General features: G+C 40.8%; 1 protein-coding gene across 1 annotated transcript in view; it reads right to left on the minus strand.

Annotated features, from left to right (window-relative positions):
• The window catches only part of hdac7a (histone deacetylase 7a), an 88,831-nt gene that overhangs the window by 14,958 nt on the left and 61,266 nt on the right, over positions 1-12,607 (minus strand). Inside the window, 6 exon segments of the mRNA XM_037772781.1 lie at positions 2,661-2,768; positions 3,362-3,411; positions 5,191-5,311; positions 5,553-5,686; positions 6,602-6,827; positions 9,216-9,419. Of these exon segments, the coding sequence (XP_037628709.1) occupies positions 2,661-2,768; positions 3,362-3,411; positions 5,191-5,311; positions 5,553-5,686; positions 6,602-6,827; positions 9,216-9,419 (843 nt within the window).

Raw genomic sequence — 12,607 nt, forward strand, 5'->3', positions numbered from 1 at the left:
AAAATAAATAAACAAATGAATAAATGACAGCATAAATAAATAAATGTCATTACATGTAGAAAAATTATATTAATACAAATAAATGTAGCTATTAATTAATTGCTAAAATGTGAAATCAAAAGATATTTTTGTTTTAATTACCTTTTTTTATTTATCTTTGTATTATTTCCCTTATTTATTTACTCTTCTGTTTAATTTTCCCTTTTAATTATTTATGTTTTATTTTTATTAATTTTTAATTTTTAATTTATTCAATTTTGCATTTATTTTGCATTTATTTTTTGTATTATTCATACATACAGTACGAAGGCCAACCTTATAAAATCCTAAATGAGGATTTAAGATTTTTTTCACTTTACTTTTTGGAAAGACAGTGAAGTGAAGATTCAACTTCATCTTTATTATCCTAGAGAGTAAAACTAAAAGCATAAAGTCAAACATTTCATGAACATACAAGATCAAATGCAAGACTTCTGGCAATGTACAATGGAGGCCATTCAAGATACTCATTATGTTGTCTTGTAAGTTAGTATATATAGTATACGTTCCCTAGCATATGTATAGCTTTTCGGAGGTGGAGTGGCTGTGCTGTGGTTGTACTGTGCTGTAAAGGCCGTGTACTACCACTGCTCAGTATAGACCGAGCCTCAGGGTGGTGTTTATTGTTTTCATTCTCCGCCCGCCTGCATGCTTTGTTTTAAACAATCTGTTTTCTGTTTGTTTTTTAGGGTACAACTGTGTGGATTGAAGCGGCCAGCTATAAATACTTTTTGCCAATTATATTTTTACATTTGACCAATTAAAATAAAAAACAACAACAATTTCATGTTTATCCCAGACTTTTAATCATTGTGAGGAGGAAGAGGAAGAGTGTTTTGGGCCACGATGAGACAGGAAAACTCTTTTCTGAAACCCATTCATCTTTGAAGTGGGTTAGGCAGGGTGAGGCACGCATGTTTGCCGGATGCATTCCTAAACTGATGTGTCTTTCTGATCCTTGCACTGCCAGGGGTGGATACGTACTCCAGAATTACATCACAGTAACTTTGAGTTCTCAAAGTTGTTTCTGGCCCACGACCCAGCGCCTGAAAAGCAGTGACTCTGTGTGCGTTGGTATGGTCATTTCCCACCTTCTGACATGATAAAGCTGCATTTAGTCAGCAAAGGTTTAGCATAGGAGGTGTTCTTCCTTGTGTTTGTTACATCATGACAGTAATAAATAACAACAATACAACTATACTATAACTGTTTGTATAACTGTCTGCACCGTGGCATCCCAGTCTTTAAGAGGCTTTAATGGGCTTTAAAGCTAGAGCGAAGGTATTGGCATCATATGAAACTAGAAAACCTAAGGAATCCATTGGTGTCATGTCATGCTAGCTTGTCGGGAAGGAGGCTAAATAATGCTCCAAACTTGTGCTAAATTTGGTGAGGAAAAACTGGCATTGCCATTTTCAAAGGGGTCCATTGACCTCTGACCTCAAGTGAGTGAAATGAGAATGAAAATGGGTTCTATGGGTACCCCAAAGAGTCTCCTCTTTACATACATGCCCACTTTCTGATAATCACATGCAGTTTTGGGCAAAAACCATGCAGTTTTCTTCATGCAGTATAAATGTGTTATTTTCTCCTATTCTAAAATGTTGTATTTGAATATTTCTGCATACTGGGGTCCATAAACAGTCTTGGAATTACATAAATTGGGTACGACTGTAAAGCTGAGACTCTTGTGGTTCCAATGAGCCTAATTGTATTCATGTGTGATGTTAGTCCACATAGTAGACATTTCATTGTAGTGAGACCATTTTTTAAAAATTTGACCTCACTGTATAAAATGACCTGTGATGACCTCTAGGATAATCACAGCCTCATGAAACTTTACAACCACAAACTAGAGACCTAGAGCAGATGGAGCAGAACCCTTCAGAGGATGGATGGCTTTCCTAGGTAGATTGACAATAAGGGAGTTAGGGTCCGAGCAGTTTCCATAACAGAAGCGCTTGCCATCCAATCACCGAAAAATGCAATTCTTGAAGAAATCTCCAAATGTCAAAGGTTTTTGATACCAAATCACAGCATGGCTTATAAAACATGGGAATTATATACCTCTGTCATAATGTTCTAAGCCCTTACATACTTTCACAATTTATTTTAATGAATTATTTTAATTTCTGATTCATGACAAGAACAACTTGACACACAGTACTGAGCTGCATCTCAAATTAATCTCCAGGTTCCCAGCTTTCAGATGATGTGCACTACTTCTGTGTGACATCTACTACTGTTGACTTTTTATCTCCCCATGAACATCCCCTGTCCCCCATCCCTACCCCTCTAAAAAAACGGAATAGTAAGAGGTTGAGGGGACAATTCTTTGTGTATTATTGTTGAGATATTGTTTTGTGCTAACCGTCTATAGACGCATAAGGAAGTCTGTGGTAAATTTTGAATTATATGTTTATGGGAACAATTAATCCGTAAACCAAGTTTGAATTCTCCACACCACTCCAATGCCTTGAGCCGACTGTGCTTAAAGCAATGCAGGCGGAATGGAATGAAAACTCGGGGATGAGGCAACAAAATGTATCCACAACCTTTATCTTAAGATCTGGAGGTGACAGAATGATGTCTGGCTCTTTCTGCCAGGTTTAGTTTCTCACCTTTAGCTCTCCTCTGGCCACTCTGGAGGAAAGCTCAACAACGCTGCCTGCTGCCATGCGTGATGCCGTTGAAGTGTGCGACTCGTTCCAGATGGTGTCATTATCAACCTGCCAATCAAAAGACAAAATGACGGAGGCCACTGAGTGACAGAGTAACAACAAACAGCGTGGACATATTAATAATTTCTATTGTATGAAACCTGACTATGTCTAAAATCACTCTGGGACAATAAAAGGAAACTGAAGAATTTCTCTAAAACATGGATGACCAGACGTACAGCTGCGACTTCAGAATAAAAATGTCCAGATCCATAGAGCTGGTAATTTTCTTTTCCATTCTGTTTTTTCTTACTCTCCTCTGTTTGTTCACAAACTGGCATTACTGTCCATCTGGCTCGGACAATGAAATTTGAGGCATTTCTTTTATCCCTGGTCATGGACATGTTGTTCTCATTAGCTCTGACTTGTCATGGTCCGACACGGACTGTCAGGCAAACGTTAGCACTGGGCCAAGCCAACTCTCTTTTCCTCTTTAATGCGCTGTGTTTCCTGTCATTTTCTCTTACTTGTCTTCGACGCTTTTCTTTGAAACAATATCGTCTTTCATCAACACAGTATTGTATAGCTTTCATTAAGAGCTTTGGAGATTTACAGTATGATCAAAAATGGAGCTGTGTGTGTGTGTGTGTGTTTTCTCTTACCCCTACACCCCCACATGGTAACATCACAAACATCCTTTGAGAGAGGATTCCTTAGGAAACAGAAACACAAAAAAATACTGTATATTTATACATTCATTCAATTACATCTCAGTTTCAACATAATTCTTTTGATGCCAAAATGGCTATTGAGAAGAAAAGCCATAAACTGACCCGGCATAATCAACCAAATTAACGGGCAAACTCACAAAGAACGGATTGCGGTCGGTGATAGCACCATGAATTGCGCATCACCTGCAACTGCTATCTGCCCCGTGTCGAGGTCCGATTCGCAAAAGATATTGCGCTGATGATATTACAGCGCAAACACGCCCATAAAGTTTTCCAGCTGAGTGTAATCTGCCCTTTTATGCATCTGATTGCAATTATCCATGTGGCAAAGTATAAATATTGCTTTTGCGCCAAGAACACAGTCGGCAGAACAAAGGCAGAGAGAAAAAGAAAAAAAAAAAATTTCAGACCACGAGCTAAAGGTCCTGACCGACGAGGTGCAGAAGCATTCCAAAAAGCTTCACTTAAGGAATTTAAACGTGACAGAGAGAAATCGCATTTAGCATTAAATATCCCAGTCTGTCGGTGCTTAAGTTACCACCAACTCTTTGAAGACGCTAATAATTTCCCTGTCACAGCATGTGGCTATTAGCGTTGATCTTTGTGAATTGGACTGTTTCGCAATGAGGCTCACTTGCATAGAAAGGACCCAATTTGGGCCAAATGTCTGCATATGGAGTACTACAGGAATGAGTCCTAAAACGCGGGAATGAGTTAGCATTTTAGCACTTCCGGTTCCCTCGTCTGGAAGTCAATGTTTTTTTTTAATGGGTTTTTAGTTAGATGCCTGAAATAAGGTCTGTGGTTAACACAAGCTTATGTCAGTAAATACCCCACTCGTGAATTTTGAAGCCTTTATGTGTCTTAGAAAAGGCGGTTGCTAACAAGTGGCTTAATGAGACTACATCAGGCCGCCTTTACAGCTTCGTTGTGTATACTCACGTTCACGTGACCATGGTGTAGTTCGTCTATAGCTTTACGTTAGCTTTTTACTTCTGGCGATTGCATTTACGCTTAAAAAATCATCAAAGTGGTGTTCGTTTGTGAGGATTATTTTACGGAACAAATCAGTGTCATAAACGTGTGTTTGCCACGGAGTTTATTTTCTACAATAATCCAAAACCCAATGAAAAAATTCAATTGGCTTTTTGTTGAGGTAACCCAGGGCGATGCTAACTTCCTGGTTGGCCTACAAAAATATGTCATCCCAGGAGCACTCTATTGCCAAATTGAAATATGTGCAAATAGCACAGGAGGACTGAGACACTCTTTGCCTGGCAGCTCATTTAAGGTGCATTTCACCCTCTGCGGGTGCTTTGAGAATTACGCGGTTCCTTTTTGTCTTATTTGTGCAGGTTTAGCAGTCGCAAAATTTGCACAATCCTTTTGTGAATTCGCCCCTGAGAGTATTAATGGCATGACATGATATGTGATGATATATCCGGTACACTATGTATGACGTCACATCTTTGTAATTTCTTTTTAACTTAATTAACGTAGTTCAAAGACAAAAATATGAACACAACATTTTTCTGAATTGTAAAAACTAAAGTTCATGACATTGTTTTAGTTCTGTTATTGAGAAGAACTGGACATCTGGAACACTGTTTGGTATTGATGTTCCTGATCATATTTACTCTGCAGAGACAAATATTTCACTATTGAATCACTTGAAAGTGTTTTGAAACTACATAATTTGGCTCAGAATTAAGAACACATTTTTTTAATTTACAAATCTAGAAATCTGAGGTGTGGCATACCGGCCAGTTTGCGGTTATCCAGTTTGAGTCTGTTGAGCGGGTTGGTGCCGTAGAGCAACACATGGCGCTCGGTATGGACCGACTGCAGCTCCTCCAGAGTGGCTTTACGACCACGAATAGTCTGTATGAACAGAGAATATTCATTTGACGTTAGGACCAAGAACATGACAGTACATACGGCATCATATGCACTTGGATAAAATATAACATATAATGAATAATAATGTTAAACAGACAGAAAGCCAGATTGTTTCTCAGTCTCATGTGCCGGTAAACTCAACCTCTCTATTTTCAGACAGACGAATAAAGTGTAATTTTTGTAGGTCAGATCAGGATGAAACGGTGTCCCGTGTCGTACGTACCTCACACTGTCCCCTGAGGCCTCTCTCCTGTAGTCTGGACCAGATGCTCTGTATCCTCCCAGCATGCTCTGGGTGACTGCTGTTGTCTCCACATGTACACTGGTGCTTCAGCATCTGAGAATCATACACCAGGCCTGCATACACACACAAAAACAGATTTAATCTCAACATTTTACATTTTGCAGAGACAATATACAGTATATTACCACTAGGAGTCGGAAATTGTTGACGCTGACCTTGGACCATTTACTCCAGTTGCATCAGGTGACATTTTTTTTTTTTCCATATATTTACACTTACACATATTTGTGGCGTTCAAAGCACCACTTTTTTTCAGATTTTATTGCCTCTTCTACATGTTTTATTACTTTCCAAGACAGAACATCAATAAACATTTTATAAGTGCTACTTCATTCACTTTCCAGGCGGTGCTTACACTCAGGAGGGTTTAAACACTCCACAACATGTTTTGGACAAACACCTACAGCGTTCTCTGAGTCTTTAATTCCACATGTTCCCATTGGGCAGTAGTGTTTTGATTGATCCATAAAAGGCCTTTCCACTTTTAAAACTGCACTGTTTTAGACTTAGACTGAATTACAGTGTCAGTAAAGTTTTTTTAAATTGGTGATTTAATTATTTACTTTTGTTTTTCTTTTATTTCTTCTTCATTTTTTATACACATTTTAACATCGCCATGAGGTGCAGAGCATCTTCATATTATATTATTATATTGTAAGTCGGACCTTCATTTTCCTTCACTTGTAACTGTGACATTTACCCCTGCTGGTCAATACATGATGCTTGATGCTAGAAATGATAAGATATATAATTTTTGGTTCTATTATTATTACTATCATTTGAGACATGACTGGAAATAAGGGTGAGAGATGGGCGATGACATGCAACAAAGGTCCCAGGCAGGTTTCGAATCAAGGATATTGCGGTTATACAGTATGATCAGCGATTTAACCCCTCAGCAATGGGGGCGCCCTGAATTTGAAATATCATTCAGAAAATTATGAATTATAATACTGTATGTGACTCACCAGTAGTGAAGCGTGGTTTGCTGCTGGTATCCTGTGCAGACAGGCTCAGTTGTTTCTCAGGTAGAGTGAGAGAGGTGGAGGCTGGGGATGACTGTGTACGTGACAGGGTGCGATGGACACCCAACCCACTACCAACGCCGCCATTGCCGCGTAACATAGGTACTGCCAGGGTCTCCATCTGTCGATGCAGCTGCTGCAGCTGCTTCTGCTGTTCCCATAGCAACGACTACAGAAAGAGTGAAGGTGATAAAGATGAAACATAGTCAAGTCATAGATTTATTAACGAACTATCATAAACATAAAAATGACAAAGTTGGTGCTCCTAATGGCATCTGAAAGATTTCACAGACCGGAGGAAAACAACTAATCAGAGCCAAGCTGGAGTCTGCGGTCCAGCTGCCGTCTATGAGCCGGCTGTAAATCACTCGCAAACTCCGATCAAACGGTCAAACTAGGCGGCGCTGATCAAATATGAATCAATATTCTGTTACTGTAATGCCTATTTCTCACCTCAAACGTTTTCAGAATCATCTTGTAGTGCACTGTTTAGCTGTAAAATGAGAAAGTGTGTGACCCGGCAGCCATGTTTAGATCCGCTGAGGAAATACTAAGCACCTCCCACCAGCCGGAGCACAGCCAATAGGAACGCTCTCTCTCTCTGAAATGACCTGTGAATGGTTGAAGTCTTCCATCACGAGCTAGATTTTTAAATTTAAAGCCTGAAAACAGAGCCATGAGGAGGTGCAGAAGTCTAGATTTCTCTCAGAACACTTGAATTACAATATGCTGAAATGTTATTATGGACTTTTTGCCCAATGATGCCAAAAAAATAATAGAGGATCTCCCAGTCTGTTCTCTAGAAACTCATCATTATGTACTATATAGTCCTACATTAGGAATTATTAGAGAAGAACTCATTAACAATTCATCAATTATCAAGTCGTTCCTTATTTGTTCCTGACTCGTTTCTGAAATAACTACTCATTAAAGCTTCAGTAGGCAACAAGTTTTTGGCATCATTGTGCAAAAATTCCATAATAACCTTTCAGCATATTGTATTTCAAGTGTTCTAAGAGATAACTAGACTTCTGCACCTTCTCATAGCTCTGTTTTCAGGCTTTAAAAAACCTAAAAGACTTCAACCAATCATAGGTCATTTCAGAGAGAAAGCATTCCTATTGGCTGTGCTCCGGCTGGTGGGCGGTGCTTGGTATTCCCTCAAGAGATCTCAACATGACTGCCGGGTCACAAACTTTCTCATTTTACAGCTAAACAGCACACTACAAGATGATTCTGAATGATTCTGTATATAGTATGAGAAATATGCATTAACGTAACATAATATTGATTTATTTGATCAGCGCTGCCTAGTTTGACCGTTTGGTCGGAGTTCGCTAGTGATTGACAGCTGCTCAGAGACGGCAAGGCTCCAGCTTGGCTCTGATTGGTTGTTTTCCTCCGGTCTGTGAAATCCTGCAGATGCCATTAGGAGCACCGGCGGACACCAGAGGCACATGTTTTTTTTTCAAGTTACCTGTTTCATGTACTACTGTCACGATATAGTGAACGTTTTATAAAAAATAACTTTTTTAAATCATATTTGCTCCAATCTCGCCTACTTCAGCTTTAACTAATCATTAGCTACTCTATAATATTTGATTAGGAGTTACTCATTAACTAACGGTTCACCAGCAGTTCATAATTTGTTCCTCATTTGTTCCATGGTAACTACTCACATTGTTGTGTGCAGTATTGTGTTACTACTGACACAACTTAGACCCCGAACCCCCATTTGATAAGATTTTGTCCCAGGGTCCCTCATCTGATAGGGTCTTTGTTTTTAGATGGGTTTTTTTAGATGATTACAGAAAGTGTATGAAACCCATGACCACAATAGTCATACATTCTGTGTCTTTTATTGAAGGAATTATAGTGAAAATAAATTATTCCCCTTTTTTGCTGGGGACCCCCTGGAACACCCTCAAGGACCCCTGGGGATCCCTGGACCCCACTTTGAAAACCACTGTTTTAAACCATAGAAAATTTCAGTGAATATCAGTGCTCATTCAGTTCCATTGCTACACATATGGTATGCAGCTGTACATCCCTCTAAAACTCTCGAAGTGATCTGTATTCAAGGCTGATGTTAAGTGCTGAAAGCCACAGAACTTCCTCTAGCTTAATGTCAATAAAATCTGAGATGGTGATATTTGGCCCCTTCCAATCTGACCTCTGGGTGTGTCAATATCACGTCGCTTTGAATCTGGAAGTCATTTGACTCTGATCTCTTCCTTAAAAATCAGGTTATTAAAACCATTCAATACTTTCTGACTCCTGAGCATGTGGTTTGTCTGATCAGTGCCTGACACATTTTCTGAAAGAGTAATAGCTCAGCTTACAGTGCATTCACCCTGTAACCATGTCATGCTAACATAACCACTGTATTGTAATGAGTACTTGTCAAACCACAAAACCATGCAATGGCAATAGGATCATGTAAGTATAAGTGCAAGTGTTAGGCTGCCACCTACAGGACTGTTGGATGAACAACAGTTAATCTATCTACCTGCTTTCTGCATGTGTGGATCTCATGTGTGACAGTATGTTTTCTTACCTGGTTGAGTATGAGTGCATGTTGCAGGTTCAGTTGCTCTTCGTGGCTCTTAGATGCTGTTGGCTCTGCCTCCCTCAGTGACTCCGCCCTAACTCTGCTCTGATAGGTTGGCTCAGTGGGCGACGATGCGCCACCATCCTCTGAGTCCATATCCTCAGAGGGGATCTGATGCAGTCTGGGCTTCTCGCTGGATTTAGACATCAGCTGCACATACACATACACACACATTTCAGTTGGCAAAAGTACACATGCAAATATATACTAATATGTGTATTTGCACATTTTCATTCGCGTGATGCTGCCAGACAGCAAAATCAAAAATGCACAAACAGAAATGCTGATGCAGTCTACTGGTGTTTTCCATCAGCTGTAAACAGTCACCTACCATGACACACTGACATGTCAACGAAAACCCTTTTCTCTCTTTTACTCAAAAATTCCTGTATCAGTTACCACAACATGAACCTCATCTAACCATGCTAAAGTGGATTTAACAGGAGTGGGATATATACGTGTAAACAACACAAGCTAGATTATCTTCTGAAGTTTGCTGTTGGAGGAAGACATTTCATTGCTACAATTTACAAGTGTTGAAATATTTAACCTCTAATGTCCAGATCCAAGATTGTTTTTGTCCTTTTGCAGACAGAGCGCCACAAGAATCTTTAGAAAGTTAAATTCATATTCAGCCGTTATCTTCTGAAAGACAATTTGCTGCCATATCTGCATCCTGTGTCGCTTCCACAGATTATAATTTGTAAAATGTGTGAAACAGAGCCTTTAAATCCTTCACCAGGAGGCTAACTTGAACAAGTTTTTTCCAGGGTGCAGCTGATCTGATGCAAACGTGGCATAAGGCAGCAAAAATGTAATTTCCGTACTGTAATTACAACCTAAGTAAACTTCTGTATAAATTCAAATGACAAAAAGTAACCAGCTTAAACGACTGGCGCCCCATAGCCCTCACCCCCATAATCAGCAAGTGTTTTGAGAAACTGGTTAAATCCCTAATCTGCCCCATGCTTCCCCCCACACTCGACCCCCTACAATTTGCATACCGCCCAAACAGAGGCACAGAGGACGCCATCGCCCATGTACTACACACCGCCCTCTCCCACCTGGAAGGAAGGGACACCTATGTGAGGATACTGTTCGTGGATTACAGCTCAGCGTTCAACACCATAGTGCCCTCCAGGCTCGTCAGTAAACTCAAGGATCTGGGCCTGAACACACCACTGTGTGACTGGATCCTGGACTTTCTGACGGGACGCCCCCAGGTGGTGAGAATCAACAACCTCACCTCGACTTCACTGACTCTAAGCACAGGAGCGCCTCAGGGCTGTGTTCTCAGTCCCCTCCTGTACTCCCTCTACACCCACGACTGTGTGGCAACAAGAGCTTCAAACACCATCGTGAAGTTTGCGGACGACACAGCAGTTGTGGGGTTGATCTCCCATGGCGACGAGATGGCTTACAGGGAGGAGGTGACCACCCTGGAACAGTGGTGTCAGAACAACCACCTCTCCCTGAACATCTCAAAGACCAAGGAGGTCATCGTGGATTACAGGAGGGGGGGTTGCACTCACCCCCCAGTCACCATCAACGGCACAGCGGTGGAGAGGGTGGACACCTTTAAATACCTGGGTATCAACATCCATAAGGACTTGACATGGGCCACCCACACCACCGCTGTAGTCAGGAAGACCCAGCAGAGACTGTACGCTCTGAGGCGACTCAAGACTTTCAGACTGAAACCGCAAATCCTCAGGGACTTCTACCGGGGCACCATAGAGAGCCTCCTGACAGGCTGCTTCACCACCTGGTTCGGCAGCTGCACCAACGTGGACCGTAAGGCGCTGGAAAGGGTGGTGCGCTCGGCCCAACACATCACCGGGTGCGAGCTGCCCAGCCTGCAGGAGCTGTACATCCAGCGGTGCCTCAGGAAGTCCCTGAGGGTCATTAAGGACACGACACACCCCCACAACAGCCTGTTCTCCCTCCTGCCCTCTGGTAGAAGATACAGGACCCCCAGGACTCTCACCAGCAGACTGAGGAACAGTTTTTTCCCCCAGGCCATCAGACTTTTAAATCTATAATTAATTTGACACATTCTTACACAAAAATATTTCTTATACTGTATATACTGTATATATTGTTAATACATATGTTCTTAATATGCCCTTGTATAAAGTATTTCCTTTTATAATTGTAATGTAAATGTAATTGTAATGTAAATGTAAATGTAATATAATTTATTATTTAATGGAGCTTCCTAGCGAAAAGTATTTCACACGTTTGTACCTGTACAACCGGCGTGACAATAAACATCTTGAATCTTGAATCTTGAATCTTGAAATGATACCAACATAACCATAAGACTGAACATGGACAAAACAAAAGATCTGGCTGTTAGCACATTAAACACACCCTACACTGGACTGAGCTCCCACCACCACGGCAAGACAGTAGAACAATTTCAAATACCTTGGACTCATTATAGACAATAAACTCAGTTTTGATCAATACATCACTGGCCCAGCAAAGACTCCATGTCATACACAAACTCAGAGTGCTCTCCGCCCCCCCTTCCCACCCAACCCCTTCATGGTTGTTGCTTTACAAAAGCATCATTCAGCCCTTCCTGCTGTATTGTTCCCCTTGCTTCTTCCCTTGTTAACTATCTCCAACAAAAACTAACTTAACAGCACCACACATACTGCCTACTGCCTCCTCACACCCTATCTCTCAGATATGACCAGAGCCATCACACGCCTAGTGCTCACAATAGAGTACTCCAGAGATGACGTATTTTTGTGGGCTAACCAGGAAGTTAGCATCGCCCTGGTTCCCTCAACAAAAAAGCAAATGGGATTTTTCCATTGGGTTTTGAATTATTGCAGAAAATAAGCTCTGTGGCCGATGAACATTTATGAGACTTACACGTTTTTGTTCCATAAGATAATCTTCACAAACGAACATAACTTTGATGATTTTTTAAATGCAATTGCCGGAAGTAAAAAGCTAACGTAAGGCTATAAACTAATGAGCCGCATGAGCACGAGTAGACACAACGAGGCTGTAAAGGCGGACAAGTCAGCGTGATGATAGTTTAGTAGTCTCATTTAGCCACTTGTTAGCAACTGCTTTTTTAAAGGACACAAACGTCTCAAAATTAGCATGTGGGGTATTTATTTATGTATTTTATGTCGTAGAACAAAATCTCTTAAGCCTGTGTTAACCACAGACCTTATTTCAGGAATCTAACAAAAAACCCATTGACTTCCAGACGAGGCAACCTGAAGTGCTAAAATGCCAACTAATTTCCGGATTTTAGGACTCATTCCTGCAGCACTCTATAGCACATGACACTGAGCACCCTGTCGATACACACT

The sequence above is a fragment of the Sebastes umbrosus genome, chromosome 6 (genome assembly GCF_015220745.1).
Source record: "Sebastes umbrosus isolate fSebUmb1 chromosome 6, fSebUmb1.pri, whole genome shotgun sequence".
Classification (NCBI taxonomy): Eukaryota; Metazoa; Chordata; class Actinopteri; order Perciformes; family Sebastidae; genus Sebastes; species Sebastes umbrosus.